Genomic DNA, 27748 nt, shown 5'->3' with positions numbered 1-27748 from the left:
CTCATAGGAACTGAGATACCCCAGGATCATAGACACTGAAATGCCATAAAATGTAAATATAAATTAACACACGAGACCCCCTGCACGCACTTTTAAAAATTAACCTGAGCTAGACCAGCAGGGGACAGGGGCAAGAGTGTCTGTAGTGGGGGGAGAAAGCAGGTGGTTGCGGGGAAAAAAAGGCAAAAATGCAAACCCACCGGTCAATCTGATTTCAAAAGAACAAGTTACGACCTGCGCAAGCAGTGACAACACTAATTTTACTATTGTTTTATTAAACCCCCCCGTCCATCCCCTCCTCTGAGCCTGCCAGTTCATTCTGGTGACTCTCTGAGCCCTGTTCTCAGTGTAAATCAGGAGTCACTGGTGAAGTTAATGACAACTAAGACCCAGTGAAGGCAGAAAAAGCAGATCCTGGGTAAAAGCCTGGACCCAATAAGTCGCCGTGGCATTGACTTCCCTGGGGCCAGGATCTCATCCCCTATCCCTATCTAGCTTCATTTTGTATCAAGCATATTGTTGTTACTGAACGGTTACAGTAGCGTGGGAGGCAGGAAAATGTGCTCAGATCCAGTGTATAGCCCCCCTCCCTTGGTTTCAAAGCCCCTCTACTCATCCTCCTGACTCTGATTTAATATTTTTCCTTTGGCCTCTTTCCCTTTTGTTCATTTCACCTCACATCCTTCTCTGATGGGGATCCATTAAAACTCCCCCCCCCCCACCCCCACCCCGTTCCCCTCCTCCTTTCCCCCAAATAACCAATGGACAGAATCTCGCCCAGCAGGAGAAGAGGATGGACCAAAACCACTGTCTTCTAGAGTCATCTGCTGGCCTATTGTCCTGCCCCTCACTGGACCTTGTACGGCCAACATCTCACAAAAGAAAATTCAAACAATTTTGCAGCGAAATTTAAGGAGGGGGCTTCGAGGAAACTTGAGTGGCCATGAGCGAATCCTTGAAATGAGCATGTTCTAAAGTCGGGATTTTAATAAACCACCAAGTTTGTGCTGGCTGGAGCCTTCTGACTAGATAGAGGTCTGGGGGTCTGAGCTGCGGCATATGGTGCAAAGAAACATTGGTAGAGTGGGGGTTGGGGGAAAAACGGACATACACAATCCTAAGGAGCTATTTATTCCTCCCCCTGCAGATGTACATTAATGCAGGAGAAGTCGGGGGAACAGCTCTTTGGGGTGGAAAAAGAGAAACAGCACTCCTTCCTTTTAACATGCTGTTGTCTGGCTTGATCTTGTCACTCCAAAGGAGCCCATTGAGAGGTATTCATGCATCTGCCTTGAAGGGACAATGGGACCCTAGTTTATAAACTCCCTGTCCAGTTGCCTGCAGCCTTTAGTCCTTTTGTTTTCGCTTCTCTTAATAAACTTTTTGGGGGAGTTCATCAATACGCTTGAATAGCTGATGGTCTCATTCTCAGAGAGGGGGAATAACAGAAGGGCTCGGGTTGTGTTGTTGTTTTCTTTTAAAGAGTGGGTGGATGGGGGGGGGGGGTGTTTCTAATAAGGGAACCAAGCCTTGAAAAGCATCAGAAACCCTTATTTTTTTAAAAAAACCCAAATCTGCCCAAAACAAAACTCTTCAGAGACACACTGTGTGTGTGTGTGTGTGTGGGGGGGGGGGGGGAATATACAACATTTATTTGGCCTCCCTCTAAGGTCATTTGTAACCAGCAAACTAATTGGAAAGCTCTTACAATATTTTGGGTAGTGGGATTGGAAAAGAGTTTCTGAGGCCAGGCTCATTGAGAGAGGATTTAGGGTTGTCTGCCCCTGCCCCTGCCTTTCTTCAAGAGATCGCAACCACCACCACAACACACACACAAAGAGCCATACAACAACTGTCTAGCCTTATCGCCACTCGAAATGCATTTCCTCGCCTTCCTTTAGCTCGGGTTTCTCTCCCCCTACTCAGACACACAAATAGGACGCTCCCCTTTGAGTAGCCTTGTATCTGAGTCCAGCCTGGAGCTCGCCCTACGCCAGACCCAGCAACGCAACGAGACACAACGAAAGATCAGACTCTGCGCGCCGCGGACCCATGTGAAGTCCCCGGGCGAGTCGTTTCATCGCCCCCCTTGCAAACGCTGCCGTGACGTTCTTTCTGCAATGGGCAACCCCCAAGCGCGGCCCCCTCCCTAACCGTGCCCCCCCCGCCCCCAAATAACTAAGTTTAACCACGCAGCTATATATTTCCCCCTGTTGAAAAGAGCAGAAATCCGCCCTGCTCCTCCATCCCCTCCCGAGGTCGGTTTCCAGAGAGGCACTCCCCAGTGGCCCCAGTTCACTGTTTTAAAGCCCTAATGAGTGTTGACAAGTTTAATGAGTTTGTTTTAAAGAGGAAAAAACTGGTCAAGTCGAGATTTCCGAGTCAAATCCATTAGGGGATCCCATCCCAGCCCTGGCTGACAGCTCCGCGGCCCTCACACTTCATTGAGCATTTGATCAGCCCAGGGTTGCCCGACTGTTCACTTTGGCGAGGCCGCCAGCCCCCTCTCTGCAAAGCCGCCTTGGGCTGGGCTGGAAGGACTCCCTCCCACCCCCCCGACTTCCAGACGTGATCTCTGCTCGGGTGAACAAATCTTGGGTGCAAACAGCGATTAATAAACAATAATAACCGTCCGGCGGGCGCTAGTCTGTGTAGCGATTGCACCGGGGGGGCTGGGGGGGGGGAGGGGGAACGGGGATCAGTGATAAGTGCTAGACATAATCTGGACCTGAGCCACTGTGGGGCTGGCGGTCAGAGGGGCTTGGTGGTGGTCAAGGCAAGGTCCCTGGCTCAGGCTGGACCCCGAGTGTTTTGAAAAGGGGGGGTGGGGAGAATAAGGAAAGACAAGTACCTTCCCCCTCCTCCTCTCCGCGGATGCAGCGGAGCCCTCCCTGGCCGGGAGCTGCGCGCAGCTAAAGCGCAGAGCGGAAAATGACGCGGGTGCACCGCGGAGTGCTCGGCGGGGCCCGATCCTGGAAGGCCGAGTGGCTCGCAGGGCCCGACCCGGCTCCCGGTTGGAGGGTGGCCGCTGAACTTGCAAGGAGGAGCCGCCTCCCCGAGCCCGGCGAGTCGGGAGAGCAGCGCGCCCCCTCCCCCCAGGATCGGGCCCCTGCTGCAAAGAAAGCCTCTTCTCCCATACCCCGCGCGCCTGATTGGGAGGGGATTGGGGCGGTATAACGTTTTTGCATTTAGGAACAGCGGGGGAGGGGGGGTCTGTTGGCAAATGTCTGGGGTGGGGGAAGGGAAGCAGATTGCTAGATCTCCACTGCCCCCCAACCCCAGTCGGGTTTGATGTGGGTCCGCTGCCTGCGACACCCCCCGTCTTAACAGTGTCAACTATTCATCGTTTGCTCCTTGGTTAGCAAACTGCTCCCCGGGCGCAAGAGTTTGGGGCTAATCTCCCGCGAGGCGAAGGAGGACCGGCGAGTCACGGAATACGTGTGCAGGTCTTTTGGGAATTTCATTAAATGCCCTGGTGTTTTTCTTTTTTCTTCCTCCCCCTTCATATAAGTAACCAGCCCTCTGAAGCCGAGGCTGAAGGTCATGTTAAGTCATGCAGTCTGACTTCGTGAACTTTGAGCTGGCTGATTAGAAAGAGGGGTCTCTTTTTTCAATTTCTCCACTTCCTAGGTCTCTCTATTGTTCCAATTCCAAACAGCTGCTGGGGCTAATCTTTCGGTGATTTGCAATCAGGGAGGAAGAAATACGCGCCCCCCCAGGGTGCTTCTAATATTAGCCCTCCCCGCGGAGTAAAGAACCCACTGGGAGCTGAGGATAGGGGGAACCAAACAAAACGAACTTATTGAACTCAGTTTGACTCTGAGCCGTTCAGGTACCTTTCGGTCCGAAATCCTGGCAGGCAGAAAGCCTTGGGAATTAGACTCACAGGTACCCACAGCACTTAAGGGCAGACCTGATCTTAAAAAGGTTAAACTCCCCCCAGACCTATTGGAAATCTGGCCAGACTGGAGGCGGGGGCCTGGGTTTGTAAGAGAATGCAAGTTGTGTGCAAACTGGAATTAAAGCCGATTTAATCGTCAAACCAAAACAAAGTTGAAAAGAAACCTGCAGAGAGAGATGCCAATTGATGGAAGCCCGAGTTTGGACGGGGTTGATTTTTAGTACGGGACTTTCTGGAAAGGTGAAAGCGATTCAAGGAATCAATGAGTTAATTGAAAAACGTAGGGTTCCCTGTTTAAAACAAACATATTGAAACGCCCGCATAAATACACACGGATTTGCACCTCCTCCAGACACACGCTGGGATGTGCATGTAGAGTCATACCATTCAGTCAGACAAAGGTTTTTAGTTTGTTTTAAATCAGGGAAGAATGGATTGACCAGTTAATTGTTTTCTTGGTTTTATCTCTAGTCTATATCGATATAGATATACACTTCAGGTATGATCAAAAGCAACTAGTGATCTTAGGTGCCTTAAGGAAGTGGCTCTCAATCTTTTCGGACTACTGTACCCCTTGCAGGAGTCTGACTTGCCTTGCGTACCCCCAAGTTTCACCTCACTTAAAAACGGCTTGCTGACAAAATCAGACGTCAAAACACAAAAGCGTCCCAGCCCCCTGTGACTGAAAAGCCGAGGTTCTCAGTGTTACCGTCTAATTCTGAAACCACTTGGAATAACGACACTGCACTTACATTTCAGTGTACCTCTAGCATATGGAGCTGTATAAACCAGGCCTTGGCCCTATGAAATGTGATGTTTGTATGAAGTTTGTACTGTAGCCTGTTGTAAAACTAGGCAAAACTCTACATGAATGGTTGTGCGCCCTTGGAAGACCTCTGGGTTGAGAACCGCTGTCTTAAGGGGACCTGCTTTTAGGGGGCGCACTGCACTTTTCAGGGATTTTCCCCAAAAGTGTCCTACATTGGACTCCCCAAAATCGCAGAGCCCCTTTTGAAAATCTTGCCTCTATCTGTTGTTTGCGAACAATGATCTAAATAGTAGCTCGCTTCTCTGGGATTTACCAATGCGGGGCCTTAGCTCTGAAGGGGGGGGGGGGAAACAACCCCATTGGTCCTGGATTTTCTTTTAAAAATCCGATCTGGCCCGCAGCCTGGTTACCAGCAAAGCGGGGCCTTTATTGGTTTACTTAGGTGTTAATCCCTGAACAATCAAGTTGTCTGACCACAGGGCCCTGTCTCTATTCTTGTTTACATCTAATTATGGCTCCGAAATGCTACTTCCCCTGCACTTCCCTCTCGCCACCTTTTCATTTCACCCAATCTGAGCAGGTAAGGTTGCTCCCTCTCCCTCCTCTGCCAAGTTCTCCGAAGGAAGCAATTGAAGATAATTAAAGCAGCTCAGGTCACCTTCGCTATGTCCAGGTGGCGAGGAGCTGGAAGGGAAGATGCAGGGGGCTGAGCGCCCCACTAAGTACGGATCAAAGACCAACACCCGCCTCCTTACCGTGTTTGATCCACCCCCCCCTTCTAAAACCAAAACGGAAGGCAACCAATTCTGGGCGCGGAGGGACGAGACGCAGCCCACGTTGCAAGACCTTTCTGGACCTTTTTGCAGGACCAGCCGCCTTGTTTTGGGGAATGGGGAGGGAGACGCCCCTGTTGGCTGGGCGTAACTTGGCCCAAGCTCCGGCCCAGGAGTAAGGGGCAAAGTGGAGCAGCTCCCATCCCCATGTTACCAGCCCCATAGAGCTTCACTTCATTCAATGAAGCCTCATAACTCCAGGAAACCAGCCGAGGTCCACGCAACCCAGTCAGTCGCCAGTGCTAACAAAGGCACCTTTATTTGCAGGGGGTGACACAAAGCCCGGCTATATATCTCGTGCGCCCTCCCTACACCCCCCAGCCTCCTTCGGGGTTAACAATTCAGACACCGATGCGAGCTCTGGGACTGCAGCTTGGCGGAGATAGTGTCTCTGCCCAGGGGCAATTCTTCTAAATCAATTTTCAAAACAATCAGGTTAGGGGCTTTTAATTAAGCTTTCCAGCGGTGGTTAAAAATAGCCGTTTACTTCTCTGGGATCCTTGCTAGGCGCCAGGATCGAAATGAATCAGAATGAGGGGGCGATTACCCGCCAGGATACAGGGAAATATATGTTTATATATGGCCCAAGAGGACGGGATTCACAAAGTTACTTTCTTGCATTCGCAACTGCTACCTTCCCCATGCCCAGTGTTGTGCTGGTCCTTGGAATTCCAGACCCAGAATCGTTTCTATCCCTCTTTCAAGGGCTGTGGTGGAAAAGAAGTTGAAGACGGAGAAGGCCTTATTACATCCTCTAGTCAGTAGGCCGGTCGATGCCGGATTGGCCCCTGAGGCCTCTTCCCCGTATCTGTGTTGTTATTTGTAGCCTGATGGCACGCAGAAGCCCCGTTGTGCTAGGCGCTGCACATCAGTAAGACTTGGTTCCCGCCCTCAGGCGAACTAAGAACACAACAGGTGCCGAGTCAATTTCTGAAGGTGAGGGATACAAAATCCTTATTCTAAGGATGCGGAGGGCTCTGTGCTTGCAGAGAGGAAAAACTATTAAACGCCCGGCCAAACTTGAAACTGATCCCAGGCGCTTGAAAGAGGAGCCTAGAGACCAGGGTGATGGACGCTCTACAAAGGTCCAGACAGAGCCATCTCAGAGCGTCTAAAAGACTTCAACCCCCTCCCTCTCTAGCTGTTTGGAACCCCTCCGCAACCAAAGAAATTAAACAGGAAAAAATACCCTGAAATCCAGATGAGGTTGAAGGTGCCCTCCTTACCTCCACCCTTGGTTTCCTAGTATAGAGAGGTAATTCCTAGCCTATGCAGATCTTTTATAGTATATAACCGCTGGAACAGCTAGACACAACAGGGCGAGGTAAGGGTGACCTCTTTCCATGTCCATGTCGTTGCAGTTTTACAGCAGATCCCCCAGGTTATTTTGAGGTGTTCCTCCCCGCTTTAAAACTCCTCTAACTACAGCAGAAGGGAAGCTTGCTGTGGTCCAGTATGAAAGAATAAGCTGCAACAGTTCCTTCCCACACAAGAGCCTGTCAGAATGCAGATGCTTTGACTGAGGTGTTTCTCCCCAAGGGAGCTCTTAAAGGGACCACTGTGTTGGGTTGATTAAAGAGTAATTAGGGGCAGTGGGGCTCCTTCAGGGCTGCTTTGGACTAGCCCTGCGCAGCGGGTTTCTCCTTAGGTGACCCAGATACATTACAAATATGGCTGAAATAACTTTTGTCCCGTATGGGTTGGGATGGAAACCCCATGAGCCCATCCTGCAAATCCCGACACAGTAGCGGCTAATTAGGCGCTCAGGCGAAACACAGCAAGGTAAAAAGAAATGACATAGGCACAGAGCCCTTTCCACTTGTAGCTCTTGGACCTGTGAGGGCATGAGTTGATTTAGTTGGGGTTGGTCCTGCTTTGAGCAGGGGTGGGACTAGATGACCTCCTGAGGTCCCTTCCAAGCCTGATATTCTATGATTCTGGGATAGGTTAGGGTTAGTTCATCGCATATTCCCCACTGTTCCCTTTTTTCCAACCCCAGAGCAGAAGAAATTCCTGGAAACTTTCACCCAACTAAGACACCCAGGCGACACCCTAACCTCATCAAAACAGGGGTAAACTCAGATTCACGCCAGCGGATTTACTCTGGTGTCACTGAAGTCAGAACCAGCCCTTCCTTCTCTGTCTCTGTGCTGATGGAGCATGGGAAATCTATGCTTTTCCACCCCTGCCACCCACCTAATTTTGGATGTCCAATGAGACACCCCCAAAGAGCTCGGATTTGCACGGGGAGGATACTCAGCGATCAGCTTTCTTTGACGTGTCTCAAGTTGAGCACCCCCAAAATCGCCAGCCACTTTTGAACATTTCGGCCAAAAGATGACACCCTGTTCGCAGCGGACACAGATATTCCTTCAGAGCTGAGCGCGACTCTGTCTGGTCCTTCCTCCTCCCGCTAACTCCCTTGTCGGTTTCACGAAGAGGGTGGGCAAGACTGGGGGTCAGAGCGATAGGGCTGGGGATCCCTTTGAAACAGACTCACAGAAATAGAGATCGTTGGATTCTGAATCCGAGGGGGAGAGGGGAGATGCCACAATCGCATTTTCTAAGCGAATGAGAAAATCGGGACTTTCCAGGATAGGCTGGAGGGAAAAGAAAATGTGGGCATACGAATTTATTTTTGCTTTCCACCTCGACATTTACTCCCATATCGGTTTCAAGCACATTGGACTACTTTCCTTGGCTTCTGCACTAGGTTGTCTTTCCTCCCCCCCCCCCCACCTTCAAACCGCTTCCCTCCCCCTTTAGATCTCAGCGTGTTTGCTCTTGACTTCATCCACTAAGTCAATAGTTTGAAGATGCCCTCATCCTCAGAGCCCAGAGCCCCCTTGTCCCCTCCCTGTTTTCTTCTGAGGATAATGGTGCCCTTTTGTTGTGTAATCAGGCTCCTGAGGGGTGGGGAGACAGATATAGATTCTTGGCATTTGTCGGTGAAAATGAAAGCTGGATTAGGCAGAGACGGCTGCACACTCCATGGTAAAGGACAACAACTATTCCCCCATTGAAAGTCCCATTCTGGTTTGGTTACTTTATCTTTAAAGTTGTTTGTATTTCTAAAGTGGCTATTGATGCACTCAGAAAGTGTAGCAAGCTGTCAAGGCTCACTTCAAATGAAAGGAAAGGAGGTTAAGGGGAGAAAAGAGAGTGAGAAAAAAAATACCATAATAGGAGGAGAGGGGAATAGTTTTTTTTTAAAAAAAAAAGGATCAGATTCAGCCGTGTATAAAGTTTAAAAACTAAGGAGAGCAAGTCATGAAGTCACAGCAGCAGGAAAAAGAGCAGGAGCTCCTGATTAAAGGGTGTTTTGGGGGTGGTTGTTTTTTTTAAAGCAGCCAGGATATTTACACTTTCCTTCCTTCCCTGGCAATTTGAACCCCTCTTTAAAAAAAAAAAACATTTTAAATATTTGCCCTGCTGCGTTATTAGTCTGCCGAGCTGTTTTGACTGGGGGATTTCTCTCTACCCGGGAAACTTGACTCTTTGCAATGGAAATCAGAACTGATCCAGATCTGTGCTCTTCAGTGAAGTTATTTTCTTCTTTACTATCGATACTGGTAGTGAAAACTTCTCCTTGACACGGATTTGGGGAGGGTCTGCTGCCAAGCCTCAATGAGGAAGATTGTTTATCTACCTACGATTAATCTTTAAGCACTTTCCCTTCAGGAGAATGGAGATTCTAACAATGTGTGTTTCCCCCCCAAACATCATTTGACTGCATCAGTTTCGGGTTCTTCAGATTCGTTTTAATCCTGGACATTCTCCCCCATTTCTCCGAGGCAGTGACTGATTATTTCCCCCTCTTTCCAACAAAGAGAAGGGGGTGTGTGTGTTTTTTTTAATATAAAGAGACATTTTTAAAAAAGTTTTCTGCTCTCTTTGCCGGAGTTTGAGGGAAACAAATGGCTGCTTACCCGCTGCGAGGATATTCAGCAGAACGCAAAAGAGAGGGTTGGTGGCTGGAACGAGATTAAGGGGGAAACTCCAGGAAAAAGCAACAAGATACAAACCAAATATTCGCAACCCCCCCCCCCCGAACAGGGCTTCAAATAGCAATATGTGCTGCGTTTTAGCAACAAACAATAATCATGTCTCGGCCTGGGGGGTGGATTTGAACGCATTTGAAAGCGTGGAAGTTTCTGCACAGAAATAGTGAATCCAAAAATTCCCACATTTCACTCAATATATTTTTAGTCTATTAATTGGTAGCTTCGACTGTCTGCCATTGCGTCTACTCCAGCCCCATTCGAGAATCTGCGGCTGGGATCGATGATTTACAATCTAGAAAGGTCGTGTGGTATTCTTCCACCCCTACATTCCTCCCCCGTCCCAGGTCTCTCTTTCCTGGCAATCAAATGGGTTGGAAAGAATTCCTTAGAGTTTAAACAGGAGTATCTTTTGAAATCGACCCGCCTTTTGTATATTTCACACGCTTTTTAAAAGACCTTGGTCACTAAAAAAGATTCCCCCTTCATCTCATTCTATCCACAATTTTGTTGATCTTTCATGAAAAGTAAATCACGAAGAGTCTAGGTACACGGATCCCTCTTTGGTCCCTGCAAACAAGTGAGGTATTTTTCTTTCAAAAAGTTTGCTTAAAATAATTTTTTTTTAAATCGACATTTCAAAATCAACTTTCGTAGCCTCCTTTCTAGATCAATTTTAGGAACGTCTTTACAATCCCCCAACATCCCCCCCTCCCCCAGTTGCTGGAAAGTTTCTGAAAAACAGCCTAAATAGTCTTGTCGAATCAACTTTTCTCTTCCTCCTTTAATTCCCAATAAGTATGCAAATCAATTCGTCCCCATAATAGAAGCCAACAAAATTATTGCAATCATCTTCCGACTTTTTTCGCCCACTCCAGATTTGGACTAAAATGTAAATTGCAATAGGTCAGGGGGGAGATTTTTCCCTCTAGTTCTTTTGCCAGCTGTTCACTGGAGAATAGCGAAGTAAAATCATAATAAAAAACCCTAAAGTTTTTGAGCGGAGCATTTTCAGGGGAAGGTACCAGGGGATTGAAACAAACGCCTGATTAAAAGGCGTTCTGGCAACACACAATTTAGGAAGAAGTCTGGGAGCGGAATTTATTAGCATGATTAAACATTGGACCTCATTTCCCATTTCCACCACTTAGTCATGATGACAATTAGAAAAGGGGAGCTGGGGAGGGGGAGGAGGAATCAAATCTGTTAGAAAGCCACAACCACTCCAAACGTGCTGATTTGCTGAAGAGAACCTCCCTCGCTGATGCTGGAAAGAAATAAACCCAGCTACACAAGCCAGGCTTTTCTGCTTTATGTTTCCAGAAATCCCGAGCACCCACAACTCCAAAGTAGCCCAGCCCCTAGGGGGAATCAGCAGGAGAACCGATTCCAAACACTGAGGCGTATCATAACTAGTTTTCGACTCCCCTCCCCCATCTCTGTCTTTTTAAAGAAGCGCCCAGGTCACTTTGATCTGCGATCTTTAGGGTCTTCAGACAAAGAAGCCAGTGAAGGCTAAACGACTCCTAAAGTGTCCTCCTCCCCCAGCTTCTGTACCTAAACCGAGAAAGGACCCTTGCAAAAGAGCCATGCCCTCCGTTATTATACCCCAGGGTCAGGCAAAGTGCTTCCTTCCAATTTTAGAAACAGCAAAGCAACGCAGAAGAGAGCGAAAATCCAGAAGGGTTTCCTCTCGCGTTCAGAGAGCCTCGGGGCAGAGGGACAGCGGGTTTAAAGAGGAGTGTGTGTCTAAACACCGTTTGCTCTTCCCTTCCTACGCATTGCTCCCACAACCGCCGCAGCACCGCGCTGGCAAAGAATTATTTAGGGCTTCCTTTCCGTTTCCCTGGCAGGGTCTAGGCACGGGGTGGTGGATAAGGCCTTGCACGGTTCGAGGCCTGGGCTTCCTTTGGGAACGGGCAACCGAAGCTGAACTGTGGCGATGACTCGTTCATGGGAGATTCTCTTTTAAGGAACCCCCTGTCTTTCTTTCTTTCTTTCTTTTTTTTAAATAATATCAGGTTTAGCTCGACGTTCAAAGCCAGCTACCATCGCCGCAGCAGGTGTGGGAGATGCTGCCAGCAAAGTCAGCGTCCTGTGATTTCTGGTTGAAGGAGGGGAGGGGAACTATATTTAAAACGTGTCCCTTGCCCCCGGGGTGCCATCTCCCAGGGAAGGAAAAACAACGCCTAGTTATAGGAGAGACTTTATAGGTTTGGGGAATTTATTTTTTGGGAAAGCGCTTTCCCTTTTTAATCACGAAGAAAAAGAGTCACAGAAGCCAGGATCACAAAATCTAAGTGGCTCGAGAAGAACGGTCCGGAATTCTCTAAGCATATGTTGTAATCACCCCCCCCCCCCATAATGAATGAGCAAAGACGCTGCCCCCCCCCCCCCCCATAATGAATGAGCAAAGACGCTGCCCTCCATACCTATACTTTATGAATGAGCATTAAGGGCGCTTCTCCTTCTCACTCCCCCCGCCCCCAACCCTCTCCTCCGGCTTCTTTGACCAACCCTGCAGCGGCTAGAAACCGAAATGGCCCTTCTCAGCAATTCATCCCAGGACCCAGAGCCACCCAAGCAAGTAATACGTAGCCTCAGATCTAGTCTGTCCCACAAGAGAGAGCGCCTGCTAATTAACAGCCAGCGGTTCCTGCGAGCAGCCCGAGCAGTCTGTAATATGATGAACTTTCTTTGTACCGGTGTCACCACAAATGTTTCTGATAAGGAAAAGCAGCCAAGGATCAAAGGCTGTAAGCTCCTCAATTTCCTCACCCTGCCTCTGCTTTCCCTCACCTACTTTCCCTTTCACACTCTTGCCCCCACGAGCTGCAACCGCCTCCTCTCCCCGTTGACAACTCGGGCCTCAGAGGCAGAGGCTATTTCCCAGCTCTTCCCAACATAACAATTGCACTTTCATCTTCCTTCTTCAGTGGGTTTCCTTCTCGGTTCCCTCCCCCAACCAGGAAGACACGCGGTCTTTATGAACTGTCATTAGCCGGCATCTGATTTCTTGGGGGGGGGGGGGGGGAGATCAGAGAAAGTACAGCGTAAAAGTGACCCCTCCAAAAGCAGATTCATCCGCTCCCCTGGAAACATTCTTTGGAGCCAGAGAACTCGAAAGACAAGCGGGAGGCGAGGCAGGCAGGCACCGGTTGATTATTTGCAGCCACCAAAAGGGGACAGTTATGATTCGTAATAAAAATACGTACAAAATCTAGCTGCTTCCGTGTCATACCGGATCTCAGTGTATACCCCCCCCGCCACCCCCCGGGGTGTGCTGATCGCCCCCGTAGTTTAGCTAAGACACCTGTCCTCCCCTCATCCTCTGGCCAGGTTGGATATTTTAGCAAGCGCTCTCAGCAAATCCCAAGCATGTGGGACACCCAGACTTGAAGATCTCTTCCCTGATGCACCCAAGCCTTGTAGCTGAACTTTCAGGGAAAGGCCTGGAGCGTCAGCTTTGGTTGGGATTCAGGGTTACAAACTTTCTCTTCTTTTTAATGGTCTTTTTAATGGTTGCCCTCCCCACTCCGAGAGTGGGGAGGGCAACCTAGAATGAAGGCTAAAGTCTCCTAGTCAATATCACTCCTAGTCAATATCAGACAATATTAGGAAGCACTGAGAGCCCTGATCCCCCCGCCCAACCCCGGCCAATCGAGAACCTAGATCATAGCGCATTTCAGATTAAAATGACAAAGCAAAACCCACGGGGGGGGGGGGGGGAGAGAGAAATGTAGCAACTGATTGAAATCTCTTTTTCTTTCTTTCTTTCTTTCTTTCTTTCTTTCGCGAGGGAGAAGAGCCCGACTATAATATCTGAAAAAGTTCAGGTCTCAAGAGGGTCCCTTATTTGCTTATTTCATATGTAACAAAGATATTTTTCAGCAAGATTCGCCCCCCCCCCGCTCAAGTAACCTTACAGCTTTAAGGCAAGTGTTATATGTGCTTTAAAATCCTGCCATGTAAATTCCACTGAAAAATTTGGAAAGCTTGGGGGTGGGGGGGGGGGGAGGGGAGGTTAATCCGGGTTTAATGCTATGATGCAGTCACAGGACCAGGGCTAGGCTGATTGTGTTATCTCTTCCCAACATTTGGGTCTCCCATATTTCACCCAGCCAAATAGCTGCGAGAAAAAAGTGCGTATGGAGGCACTCCTGACGCCTCAGGAAAATATGTTATTAATATCTAAATAACTTCCCAATACTGTCTCTAAATCTCCCCTGCACCACTCCAGATGATGAATTCGTTTGAAGTATTCTCCCCTCTCATCTTTTCACTGTCTCTCTTCCTCTCTCTCTCTCTCTCTTTTTATACCCGGCTTATTTCAAACTGGTAAATATCTAATTCCTTTAACCACACTGCAGACACCTCCACTCTCTTATTTGCCATTCTCATTTAGATAGATCCCTATAGATCTCTCTAATAAACCCCGTCACAGCCCTCAACTCTTTCTGGAAATTTTTTTTTGGGTCCAGGGGCTTGCTAACAATGCACATCCACAGTCCTAGGTCAGACGTATCTGCCTTCGATTCTTCCTGCCATATAATTGAATGTCCCCCCTCCCCCAAACAAAAACCCGTGGGTTATAAATACCTATTCCTTCTATTGTCTTCCCTTTCCCTGGTTTATCATTGATCCTAACCCCTATCCCCACCCCAAATCAGGGATCATAACTACCTGGTTCATACTTGTCCTGGTGTATAATTAAATCCATGCCCCCCCCCCCCCCAAGCTGGATTATAAACATCTTCCTTATATTATTCCTCTTCCTGCTGAATAAGTGAACTCCCTCCTTCCCTCTCCAGCATCCTTGTCTTAAATTTGTTTTTGTTAAAGTGTCTTGTATTAGATTATACTGGTGTATCCCCCCTCCTACCTTATCTGTCCTCCTCTCCTCTCTCCTTCCCGTCACACTCGATTTAGGAAGGAGTTTATCTTGCAAACATTTGCCTACTTTGTTTATGTAGACCAGGTTCTGCAGCTACTTGTTCCCAAAAGCCACTGTTTGCCTTTGTAATTGTTATCTGTGTTTATTGTTGTACCTCATTTGTCTCCGCTTTTTTTGTGACATGTAAGCTCTGTGTGTGCTCATACATAGCCTCGCCCCCCCCCTTTCGCTCCCTGGTTTTTTTCCCCTCTCTCTCTCTCTCCTCTCTGAAATATGCACAGAATAACTGAGCCTAAAGCCAATGAATTGCCTGACACCACCCTATCTTTTTTTCTGCCCCCCATTATTAGAGCTGATCTCACTCCGAACACTCACAAATCCCGCCTGGTCTCTGTTTGATTAGATTGCCAACCTTAGGTAATCCCTTGATTTGATGAAGTGTCTGTTCCCTTTCCCTTCTCAACATACATTTACAGAGAAGGCGCTTGTTGGTTTTAAATCAATGCAGATTGCTGGCTGATAAACCGCCTGAGACCCTCCCCTCCCCAACTCCGACCCAGGGAAACAATCCCCCTTTCCAGGTGTGACAGCACAAAAATGTTGCCGAGAAAGAGGGTGGGGGCGAGGGGGGAAGGAGTCCCCTCTTTCTCCTCATTCATTCACTCCCCTGGAGCCTAATTAAATTTGGCAGGTCCTTGTACACACAATCAAAACAGCTTCCTTCAGTGTCGCAAGCCTCCGAAAACCACATTAGCAGCGATTGCTGCTGCCAAATTAAATTGTTACCACCTTGAGCTGGAAGTGTCTAAATATCCCCACCTTTCCTTCCCCGCCTCCCCCTGTCCCTTGCTCCCGTTCACACCTGTACATGGTCCCTTCCCGTTTTCTGCCCTTCTTCTTTTCACACCCTTCCCACACCTCCCCGAAGCAAAACTGATACGGTAACCCAGATAGTTGCTTCTGGATCTTTTGCACCCCACGGCAAAATGCGGGTGTTGCTCACTTTGTGAAACCCTGTGCCACACACACTCTTACAAGAAATCGACCAGGGGGTTGCAGTGTGGGGAAATACGCAAACACACGGGATCTCTCTCTCTGTCTCTCTCTCTCTGTGTGAACACACACACACACAGAGAAATCATCTTTCCCTATACTGCTCTGACTGTAACCTGGTCAATTTCTTATGCCTGTTTAATTCTACAATTAAATATTTCACACAGATCTCCTTCCCTCATACAGTAGCCTAGTTTTTATATATGTAAATTTTGAGCAATATACATGTTGCTAAGGGTTTTTAACATTGATCACACATGCATTTTGCCGTTGCAGACGATGCAGATAAAGCGCGCGTGTGTGAAACTGACCAGATTACAGTATGGGGAAGATGTGTCCATATACGCAAGGCATATAAGGAACTGATCTTCACCTGGTCGGTTCTTTACATGCCTTGCCTATGTAAAGGCTGCACACAGATCATCTTCCCATACAATAAACTTATCCATTCCTTGAGCGAGCCAGCCCCTATCCCCTTCACTCCTATTTCCATTGATTGTGGAGCAGTCCGCAGCGCCTGGTTGCAATTAATACCATTTGCTCGTTTGCACTAGGCCTTGCCCCCTCCTCCCCTTCTGCGCTGAACACGAGGCATCTTCCCGGGGCCCTAAGCTGTTGGTTGTGTCCACACCCATCCTCGCCGCAGCCCGCAGGATTCGCATCACCGGCGTTCGGCGGGGCCGGTTTGGGTGCGAATTTGCAGCGCCACGTGGCGCTCCCTAATGCACCCCAATAACCACAATCAATAGCAACACCAGCACCACAAATAATAACAACTCGGGTTTAACGAGGCTAAAAAAAAAAAAAAAAAAAGAGGAGGAAGAAGAAGAAATGAAGCCTCATGAATATACGCCCAGGGCTAGCTGGAGTGAGCCGTTTAAAGATGAAAGTGCAGAGAAATAAAGGCTCAATTTAATCTGCCTTAAAACCCTTCAACTTAACGTTTGTGCTTGGAACTCAGAGAGTGAGCACTGATTGGGGATAAATACATTTCTTAGCATGCCTTGGAGCTATTACACCCCTCTCCAACACAGCTCCCTATTCAGCGGCCACAGTTTTCATTACCAGCTCTAATAAGTCTTAACATTATTAAATGCCAAGCAGATGATAGAAAGAAACAGGCGCAGGGTGGAATCTTTCTTTAACGCTTAAAAAGGGAGCGCATTGAGGGCTGTCTTCCTCCGGCTCCCTGCGAGGAGAGCCCCCAAACAGAGCAAAGGCATTTGCCACGAGGGCAAAAAGCCCCCAAACAAAGTTCTCTGCCCTCCCCCCCTCGTCGCTTCTTTTCCCTTTTCCTCCCCCCGATATTTTTTTTTTTTAAATAAAGACCAGAGCCTTTCGTGGCTGTGCTTGAAAACTACCGGTCCGAGTGCCCAGGGGTTGTCAGTCGTTAAAAAAAATAATAATAAAAACCAAACCGAGTTGCCATTTTGGTTAAGCAGAGGGGAGATCTCTAAAGATTAAAAGTGAGCCAAGCTGGGACTCTCTCTCTCTCCCCCCCCTCTCTGAAGTGTGTTATTAGTTACTTTAATTGGGGCCATTGGAAACTTCTTCGGGTTGCAACAAAAGATTGCGGTGAGATCTTGTTTTGGTTTTTATTAAAAAACCCAAACCAACAACAACAGCTCGCCTCCCCCCGCGATAACGCTTGGGGCCAGCGGGTGAGATGCAACCGATCCGCGGCTGCAAACCCATCGGGCTCCCACCGCTCACGCACCCCGGCCTCCGACAAAGGGCGGCGGCTGTGTTTCGCTCGCAGATCTGGGGGAGCCCGAGCCGCTCTCCAGAGCCGGGGCCGCCGCGGCGAAAAGACCTGGGGGTGTCCTTCTGCAAGGAGCCGAGGAGACAGCCGTGGCACGGGGGGGTGGGGGGGGGCTTTCTGTGCTGCACGCGTTCTCCCTCAAAATCCCGAGATGTTCCACAATTCGCCCTTGATCGAAAACGGACTGGGTCCCCCCCCCACACACACCCCTACATAAATCGGGGACCACATATGTGCATGTATTTGCTTCTGGAAATCAATTTACCTCTTAGTAACGGGGCAAGGACGCTGACAGCTACGTTCCCGCTTTATTCTTATTTTCTGGGGAGGTGGGGAGCCGTGGGGGGGGGGGGATATTTGTGTAGCTTTCTCACCGGCGGATTCGTTTATTTATCTATTTTTTTAAGCAATAAGCTCAAACTAAAATCTTTTAAAAAATAGCGCAAGGGGGGAAATAATCGGAGACCCAATAGGACCGATTTGCAAATGAGCATTGGCTCCTTCCAAAATCACACGAAACGTTTTGCAGCGTCCCACGGCTCGCCTTTTCCCAACAGACGGTCCTATAATATTACAAAACTACCTAACAGCAGGGAGTTTTGAATAATTTATCTCCTTTTCTTCCCCTCCTTAGCCCTTTGTCCAAACTTTTTCTCCTCCTTGCAGAATTTTGAATGAGAATGGACAACGCTTCCCCCACCCCCACCCCTTTACTCCATTTTTTTAAGGCAGCTTAGATTTTTTTTTCTCTTTTTAAACTGTTTGCTTTTGTGGCCAGGAATCTTTTGCTTATAAAGCTTCAATAGACGGGAAGGTCTTTGCAAATGAAGTTCATCTTCAAGGTTGGGGGAAAGGAAAGAAACAGGAGGGTCGGATCCTTCAAGCGCCCCCTTTTGTGCACCTTTATTTGAGACTTAGAGTAATGTTTGATCGTGACACTTGGCAGCTTTTTCTTCCCAATTCTGCCCTCCCCCTTTCAAACCAAAATCCCGGGACTTCGATGTCCCAAGTCACTCGCCTTGTCTCAGCGCGGGGGAAACGCTGCAGCCGGTGAAAACAGATTGCAAGAGTGAGCTCCCCCCAACACACACATTTTGGAGGCTTCTGTGACAGAAAATAACTATTTTTCCCCTCTGACCCTAAATTCTGTCACTAATATTACTGCAAATCGCCCGAAGAAACCGCAACCTCTTCACACCAAACCAAACCAGAAACCAACTGATTGAAAAAAGACTAACCGAAACCAGAACCCTTCCGAAGTGAAGTGAGCTGGAGCTCACGAAAGCTGATGCTCAAATAAATTGGTTAGTCTCTAAGGTGCCACAAGGCCTCCTGTTCTTTTTGCGGATACAGACTAACACGGCGGCGACTCTGAAACCTTCCGAAGTTGCCATTTTCCCCAGCTTTCTACCCATTTCATAGAAATGAGCGAAATCCTTTCGAGGGTTTTCCTAAACGGACTCCTTTCCTCTCAGAAAGCAAGTGAGACTCCCTAACTCAAGAAAAGAGCTGATTTCCCTTCAAATAAATACACAGGTTTCTGGCCCCCCACCCCTGGGAGTTAGCGTCTAGTTTTGATTTAGAAGCCGAAAATATCTTGATGGGAAAATCCCAAACCGGATCTTTCCCTTTTCTCTCCAGTGAAAACGAGCCCTCGTCCTTCCATCAAGATCGATGTGAGTGGGAAAGAAACAGGGACTGAAATGTTTCAGAGTCGCAGCCCTGCTCCTCTGTATCCGCAAAAAGAAAAGGAGGACTTGTGGCTCCTTAGAGACGAACGAATATAAATCTCCCCACTGTATTTTCCACGGTATGCATCCGATGAAGTGAGCTGTAGCCCACGAAAGCTGATGCTCAAGTAAATGTGTTCGACTCTAAGGTGCCACAAGTCCTCCTGTTCTTTTCACAGATTGAAATGTATATGCGACATTCCTCTCTCAAACTTTTTATTGACCCAACATCCATTTCACGCTGTTTATTTTATAGCCTTTCTCATGCTTGTTTCATGGATTCGCATTGACAATTTTTTTTGGGGGGGTCCCAGAACGGTTTGGAATCAAAAATCTAGAAACGGTTTCGTTGCAAACATTTTGTTTCTGCAAACTTATCTTCCTTCTCCCCTGCAATTTCCCTGGGCACAAGAACTGATGTTTATCAAAGTTTACAGGTTGCTCCGGTGTTCTCCTTACCCAAACCCGCGAGAGGAGATGGCAGACGGGAGATTTCAACAAAGCGCTCCGCTCCTTCCCGCCCCACGCCCCAAATGGGCTAAGAAGCCTTTCCTCCATCTCCGCCGCTTTTGTTTTTCAAGGGAAGATTTCTTACAACTGCTCATCTGAGCACCATCACCCCCAGACGGGTCGCTCTCTGGTTAGCAACGGCGCCTTTGCTGGTGCCCAAAAGCAGAACACATCCCAGTCTCTCTAATTGATATTGATTGCCCAAATCGCTCAACTGTCAGCCAGAGTTTCAGGGGACCACTTAGATAGCAGGAGAAAAATCTGTCTAACAAATTCATTTAGGAATCTCTGATTCCCCCCCCCCCCAGCCCCTCCCTCCCTTCTCTATAAATAATTGATCCACAGTGACTGCAAGGAAAATACCAACATCTTTTTTCCGGCATCTCAGATGGCTCGGAGAGGGGGCGGAATGTGATACAGGTACCCCATTAATACCCCCCCCTTTCCAAGGGCCCATCTATGTACAATTTCATCAAGGCCTTTCTCTCCATTTGTCTGCTTTTCTCGTAGATCTTTCAGAAAGGGCCCTGGGGACAGCTTGTGTCCTATCTATTAAAACAAATCTGGGGTGATGGGAGTAAAAAAAGGGAGGTGGGAGAAGGAGGGGGCAGCCCTTGTCTCAAAGGGCCTCTAAAGCATTTGATTATATGGCCGGTAACTTTTGACATGGGTGTTGATTTAGGAAACGCTTAATCACTAGAAAGAGGTGGAGAAAGGCAAGTTTTGCAGACATTTGCTGATCCTGCTTCACCAAATTTTGCCCCGACCTCCAGTGACAGCACGATCGGGTCCAGGCAAAACCCATCAGGGACCAGAGTTTCGGCAAGTGACAAATATTAAGCAAGTGTCGCTTATTGCAGGCGGGCGGGCCCAGGTCTGGCTGCCCGTCGAGTTACCTTTGTCGCCCAAAATGCCGTCTATGCTGTGCTTGGCTTTTTTCTCCCCGTCTTCCTCCTTCTTGTCGCAATCCTCCTCTTCCTCTTTCTTCCCGAACTTGATTCTTAGCACTCGGCTAATCGAACTCACTAAACCTCAGACAGTCAAAGACAAAAAGGCAAGTATAAGCTGCTTTGGAAAAGGGGTCGAAGAGAGACAACCCGCCAACGCTTCCAAAGTTGAGCAACAAGAAAAGCAAAAGAATGCAGCGGGTCGGCAAACACATGCCAGGAACACAAACTACACACACACACAAACCCAGATCTATGCACACAAAGCCATAAACTTGCGAACACAAACTCATAATAGAAAAAAAATCCACACACATAGACTCCGAAATAGACACATGCAATGTAAATACACACTCAGCAATTTACACACGACCATAAGCTGAACACCCACTCAGGAATAAACACCAACACGCACTAATTCCCACGCGTTTCCCTCACTCTCGTTGCACAAACACACAGATCACATACGTGCACACTTCAAGTCACAAGCTTTGACACCAACACCCTCGTTAACACGAATACACACTTAGCACTCCCCAATGTGCAATCACATGCATGCAGGCAATTACACACACCCTAATAGGTATGTCTCACACACCCACATGCTCTTACCTCTGTCACCCACACATTTATCACACAGACACAAATTCACACTTATCACACACGCACGTGAAAATCACAGACACACACAACCAGAGATACCCACACGGAAATACCCACTTATCCCACCCACGCTCCCCCCCTCGAGGACACAAATACATACACGGCATCTCGTTCTCGTTTTGTTTGTAATTGTGAAAAACCGAGCACGGGTTGGCCTTTCCCCCTTTGCTTTCCCTCCCTGACATGAATGGGAGATTGATGGGGGTAGGAGCAGGGGTTCAGAATCGGGCCCACTGCTGCTTTTCCTTTAAACTCTTGGTCTTGAGGTACTTCCAAGGAGGGAAGTTTGGGCGTGGGGAGGGGGTTTGTCCTGCGGAGACTGGAGAGCCATGGTGCCCCCAAACCTTTGCTTATTTATTTTAACCTGAATTGAAAGATTCTCTCCCCACCCTCTGGACATCATCGGGGGGAGAAATTTGTTCCTTCCCTGAGCAACTCAGAAAATCACCCAGGGGCGATTGAAAAACCCCAGGGTGCTGGTAGGTGCTATGTGTTCACCCCCTTTAGACTGTCTCTGGCTCCTTTGCTGTGGGATGGAACAGGTAAAGTCTCACCAGTGCCCTAAACTTGGTCTCCTTTCCACCATGGGTTTAATGTTTGCCTTATTCCATTTTTGTTTGTTTGTTTGCAGAGAGAATTTAAATGTGCACTTTCAGGTTCCTTTCTAGGGAATCTTGAGATGATTTTCTTTTAACATCACTTTATTGCCATGCCCAAGAGACAGAAACTCCTTTATTTGGACGCAGCCCCTGAGAAGACGTTTTGTAGCCTTTGGATATATGCTGGGTGTCAGTCTGTGGTGGCTGCAGATAATCGTTTCCCTAGATCTATTTCTATCTGGATGTTTTTTTTCTCTCTCTCTCTCTCTGTGTATTTCTTGCCAAGCTGCCTTCTCACCTGAGGGAACAGTGCTCCTGTCACAGTGCCCATCTTTCAGGAGTCTATCTCGGATTTCCCAGCTAAACATCCCTGGATTCTCTCTCTTGTACTCCTCGATTTTCTTTTCCACGTCGGGAGTGGCAACCTGCTTTTGTGATCAATGGAGATCAGTGGGGGGGAGCGGGGGAGTACGTGCAGAGAACGGAGAGGGGGGTGGGAGAGAGAAAAAAACACTTTTAATTTAAAAAAGAACCATAGGCTTTCAGATTTCCCATCGAGGTCTCTATTCCGGTCTAACAAGAAAGATATTTAATTCCAAGTAAGGTGGGGGGGGGGGGCGGATTAAATCTGCCTATATACCCCCACCTCCCAAGAAACAACTTGATGCCAAAGATTCTTTTGTCCCAAGCTCTTCGCTTGAAATTGACAAGGGTAGATTTATGGTGTGTGTATGAAATCGAGTATGGGAAGGGGGGAGATATTTCGGGGAGATCTAGACTCACATCCACACCACACCCCGATTTATCCTTCAAATGCAAAAGGGCTCCCCCCGAGAGGCACCGGGAACCGAAGCAAATGCTTGAGTGTGCCCCACTTGTTGCATGTTCTAATTTATTCATTGCCTTCAACTCCACACCGCTTTTCTACCCAGTTGATTCTGCAAATTGCAGCTTTATTAGACGCCCACCCCCCCCCTCCCCTGCGCGCGCCTGCATATACGTTTCATCCAAACAATGCATTTTAACAGGGGTGAGGGGCGACGGGGCCTCTTGGTTTCTTGCGCTCAGCTTGGGGGCCAAGGCACCGTCGGGAGAGTGGGTGCATTATTTTTTGGGGGAGGAAGGGTGGGAGTTCAGTGCCCAGGCTGCATTGGAAATCGGAGTTGATGGGAATTGCCAATGGGATGGAGGGGGGGGAGGTATTTTCCCATTGGCTTCAACAGCAGCAGGGTCCGAGCTGTAAGCCCCCAGCGCCTGGCTGGAGCAGCCTCTGCTTGGCTTTGCACTCACCCTGGGTTTGCTCCCTCCGATCGCCCCGGGGCGGATGGAGCCGGTCTCCTGATACCTGCAAAGGATTTTGGAGACGCAGCCATGGGAGACTCGCAGCTGCCTGGAGATCACGCAGGGTCTGATGCCGTGGTGGGCCATCTCCACTATCTTGTGGCGGATATGGTTTGGCAAGGGCCTGCCATTAATGAACACCCCGCCGAGCTGGTTCACTCGGCCCTGGCCCAGAGGAGTCGACACTAGAATTCAGAGGGGGGGGGGGGCAGAGGAGAAACGCCGGGTCAGTGACAACTAGACCATCTCTATGCGTGTATCTTCCCTCTCTGTGCATCCCCCTCTCTCATTTATAGCTACACGTGTTTCTCTGTGTTTGTTTTGATGGCTGTAGATCTCTCTCTAGTTCTTTCTATAAACCTTTTCTCTCGCTCTCTCTCTAGATCCGTGTCTGTATTTCTATCTGCATCGATATACTTCCATCTACCACCTGTATCTATTTGTATTTTCCTCTCTACAGAGAGATAATCGACAGCGGCAGTAATATTCGCCTATCGAGCTCGAGGTCTTCATAAGAAAATAAGGACCCGTTTTTCTAGCGATAAATGAAAATCATTTTTCTCCTCCCCAAAACAACCAAAGTATTATCACCTTATACGGCTGATGGTCCCCATAGTTTGAACCTGGCTTTGAAATACAAAGGTGTTTAAAACGAAAGTTTCCTTGCGCTTTTTTAGTGCCTGATCCAAACCGCAGGAAAAGGGCATGTTTTTAAAAAATCACACGGCTCAAATGACCTCGTCAAAACCCTCCGGTTCTTTCTTTGCTCTATGTCTATCAGGGGGAAAGGGGAAGGATATTTTTGTTAATGGCAAGGAAGCCGTGCCACGGGAACCGTCTTAACATTTTAACAGCAAACTGGACCAGCAAAACGTCGGTTCTTTGCGGTGGCAGCGATTAACAAGAGCGCACCTTGCACTGAGCACGCATCCTAATGCATCCGATGAAGTGGGCTATAGCCCACGAAAGCTTATGCTCAAATAAATTTGTTAACCTCTAAGGTGCCACAAGCCCTCCTGTTCTTTTGTCATCCTAATACAGAGTCTGCAGAATTTTCTTTCAGGGGCCTGGGGGCGGCAGGCTTTCTAATCCCGACCTCCCCCATTGGTTTAATACCTGGCAATGTATATCTTGCAGATTAATACAATTTCACAGTCTCGAAAACACCGAAGAACTCAGCTGCATAATTTGCGAAGAGGTGACGGGGGGGGGGGGGGAGAGGGGCCGAGTTTCTCTTTGCAAAGAACAGTCGATTCCCGAAATTGCCTCGCGATTTAATAAGAATCATGCACTACGAATTCGAAGTCACTCGGGCAACACTCGCTGGATACATCATTAGCGACAGATAACACTCGAGTGGCCAATTTTACATTCAAGAGGTACTAAAATCACCGGCCGCTCTCTGTTCATTATTCCCAGGCATGTTGAGCAAATATTGTTGTAATCCTTTGATCCTTTCCCTGGCCGTCTGTTTTACTTCATTTGCTACAGAAAAGCACTCGAGCAAATCCCCCCAGCTTGTGTGTTTTGCAGCCTGCGTGGGTTTCCATCGGGTTTCGGTTTGGCCACTTGATCACGGCTTGCCTGAGACTCTCTTGTTTAATGCATGCGGGGAGAGGGGTCCCACTCTGAATTTGCCTCTGCTAAACAGCCAGCAGGCGGGTGAGAAGGAATACTAATAATAAAGGTAATGTGCAAACACACACCCAGACACCCACACAATGCAGGGGCAAATAAATCGAGAACTGAATGCAGCAGCGCTGCGAGCTGGGGGGGGTGGGGGGGGGATGACAGCATCTGACAGCTCCAGGGGCCTCTCATGAGCTAAAAAGCCCCCACACATTCGGCGGCAGCTGCAAGCGGGTCCATTTAGTCCTTAGCAGGGACCCTTGTGCCAGGGGTGGCTACGGTCTCCGAGGCTTGGGAAGCCGCTTCCAAAGGTTGAAGCGACGCAGCCCGGGAGCGAAACAAAAAGTTTGGGGAGAAGCTCCGAATTGTGTCCGTCTAGGGGCGTGAGGTCTGGAGCGACAACCAGCATGGGGGGGGGGGGGGTGGCGGCGGGGGGAATCAAACTCACCACGCTAGTTAAAGTCAATTACCGGGCAAATCACTGACGGCTGTGGCAGAAAATCAACCGACTGAGATCTGCCCCCTAAACTATCTGAGGGTTGAAAGTTACAGGGTAATTAGCTGGGGAATCACTCCGTCTGTTGAAAGTTTACCTTCCCCCTGGGCGCTAAGGCTGCATTATGGCCCTGGCAGGGAGGGAGATGTCCCCCCCCCCCCCAGCGATCGGCTGTTTAGAAACGAGTCATTTACAAGAGACATATTGGTCAAGACCTACCTTCCAAAGGAAACCCAGTGCGCGGGTAGTTCTGTCCCGGCGCGGGGCGCATCATTCTGGGAACTGTCCCGGGTAAAGTTGCCATTCCGGAGTCAGTCTGGGCCGGTTGGGTTTCAAACAGACACACAAATCAAAGCCGGGCCACCCCCTTTTCTGGGCTGAGCGAAGCGAAGTCCCGCGCGCTGCAGCAGACGCGTGTCTTCTCCCTCCGTTAAGGCGCAGGGCTCTCCTCCCCAGCCCCGGGCTGCAAAGACAACGGAGAAATCTTTTGCTCCGACAGGGAAAAGGGGGAAGGGGGGGACTCACCCCCCGCCCAGAAATTCTTCTTAAAGTTTTAGTGGTGTGGCTCAGCTGGCCTGAGCTTTCCTTCTTCAGGAATGTAAGACACCGACTAGAGGGGGAAGCAGACACATCCCGAGCGGTCTCAGGGCTGGGCTGGGCTTCTGGGGGGACTGCTTCCCCCCCTTCTGTTTTATTTTGTTGTTGTGGTGGTGTGGGTGTGGGTGTGGGTGTGTGGCAGTTGGCGATCGCTTAGGGGATGGCTGTTTTCAGGAGATGAGGGTGATGGGCGGGGGGGGGGGCGTTATGTCAGCTGGAAGGTTTGGAAATTAAAGCGCCTAACTTTGGCGCATTGGGGAGGCAGAGAGAGAGCCCCAGGCGAGCTGTGATAGGTTCCAGCGTCTTTCTTTTATTCATGAACCGGGGAAGGGGCACTGTTGTGGGGCCGAGGGACCAATAGCAGAAAGCAGCTTTAACGCCCAGGCATATATAGGGGTTGGGGTTTGTAATTCATTCCTTGGCTTGGCCTCGTTTGCAGGGAAGGCTGGGGATTTTGTGGGTGGGGGGGGACACAAACGGGGGGAGAAAACTTTGGGAAAGCATCTCCCCGTGGTAGACACGTTCCCTTCCCAGGGCACGGGGGCTTCAGCTGAAGGAATCTTTAAGCGCTTACCAGCATTAACCCCAGCAAGGGCAGCCCGGAGCGCCCGGCTTGCCTTGGGCGACGCCTTTCTCCTCCAGTGCTGACTCCTCTCTCAATCCTCTCTCATCAGGGGAGGTTTTGCCACAACTAAGGACTCAGTAAACATTTAACCCAAGCAACCCTTCTCCCCAGCCTCCATGCGCCCGCATCTCTCCAGCTGGCTCGCTTTAGGGGATCTCTCTCTTTCTCTGCGACTCGTTTGAATCCGCTGACCAAGCTTCTCCCCGCGGCAGGTTGAAAATGAACCTCCCCCCCACGCCCACCCACCCCCAAATGCGGGGAGCAGAGAGATGAGTCCAGTGCGAATGTGCCTGGTGGGAATAAATGACCCGGAGAGTTACAAGACCCCAACCCAACCGCTTTGTATGTGGACACATAAACCATCCTTGGCGCATTCGCAGCCAAACGATATCACCCCTTTCCCTGTGCTTCTTTACGAGTTTCCTTCGCTGCGATTTAAACCCTATTCACGTTTGTATGGGGGCTTTCTCCTCTTTCATCCCCCCAAGTGCCTGGCCCGGGGAAGTCCCGACTGCTTCTCTCCAGACCCGGAGACAAGTTTCTCTCTTGTCTTAGGAGACCCTCCACATCAATCTGGGGATCTGTTTTGGGGGCGAGGAGTAACCAAAGAGTCAAATGCGGGAAAGAGCAAAGTCAATAGCCAGGTGGAGTGGGAAAAGGCCAAGGGAAGTTGTGTAAAAAACTCTCCTAAGGATCCGGGCAAAGATCACGCCTTGATCTATGAACCCAGCCCCACAGACCTTCGCGTGGCCCTTTCTCGAGTTGCCCTGTGTGGCTGGCTCATCATTCGTGTTTCTAACCGACAAAAGGCAGGTTCGAAACAACCTGACTCCGGAGTGCCTTTCCCCTCTCTTCTTTCTTCTTCCCGCTCTTGGGCAAACAAAACTCCTGCCGGGGGAGACTTGCCTCCAGGGAAAACATTTTGCAGGGTCGGTCCCTACTTTAGAAGGTGGTGCTGAGAGCACGGGGGCGTTTGCCACAGAGGTGATTGCTCCCCCCCAGGTGCCATCCACTAGCGTGAGGTGGAGCCGTGGCTTCCCCCTGGGGGACTGTCCCGCTGACCCAGGACAGTCTGAACAAATAGCAAATGTTTCCCTTGAAGGTGGCTGCTTTGGGACTTGAAGGGAACAAAACTCCTTCTCAGCAGGGCATGACGCCAGGGCTTTGCGGACTCTTTTGTTTGCATCTGTAAAAGGACTTTTCCTGGAAATCAGGGAAAACTTTAAAAAAAAAAAACAAAAAAACTACACGTGCAGTTTTTCTTTCTTCATAAAAACACACGTTGTTGCGACCAAAATCAGGTCTCCCAAACCCTCTCCCATTAAATCGGATCCCCTCCCTCAACGAAAAAGAATATTGCCGTTGCAAAACTAGCCAGAATAGGGAAAAATTCCCAAG

The 27748-nt window shown here is 49.0% G+C and overlaps 1 protein-coding gene across 5 annotated transcripts in view; it reads right to left on the bottom strand.

Annotated features, from left to right (window-relative positions):
- Positions 1–26491, bottom strand: part of PAX7 (paired box 7) — a 153047-nt gene extending 126556 nt beyond the window's left edge. Inside the window, exons 1-5 of one of the 5 annotated variants that reach the window (XM_048824707.2) lie at positions 26300–26491; positions 25348–25591; positions 22953–23188; positions 21961–22090; positions 20350–20484 (exon numbers count right to left, since the gene is read on the bottom strand). In XM_048824707.2, coding sequence (XP_048680664.1) covers positions 20350–20484; positions 21961–22090; positions 22953–23188; positions 25348–25432 — 586 coding nt within the window. In that variant the 5' untranslated portion in view covers positions 25433–25591; positions 26300–26491. Of the gene's footprint in view, positions 1–20349; positions 20485–21960; positions 22091–22952; positions 23189–25347; positions 25874–26299 lie in introns of those variants that run through there. The other 4 variants (XM_048824708.2, XM_048824706.2, XM_048824710.2 and 1 more) reach the window with 4 other exon arrangements.
- Between the last annotated feature and the right edge of the window lie 1257 nt (positions 26492–27748).

Source organism: Caretta caretta, chromosome 18, assembly GCF_965140235.1.
Source record: "Caretta caretta isolate rCarCar2 chromosome 18, rCarCar1.hap1, whole genome shotgun sequence".
NCBI classification, from domain to species: domain Eukaryota; kingdom Metazoa; phylum Chordata; order Testudines; family Cheloniidae; genus Caretta; species Caretta caretta.
This window is presented reverse-complemented; position numbering and strand designations above follow the sequence as displayed.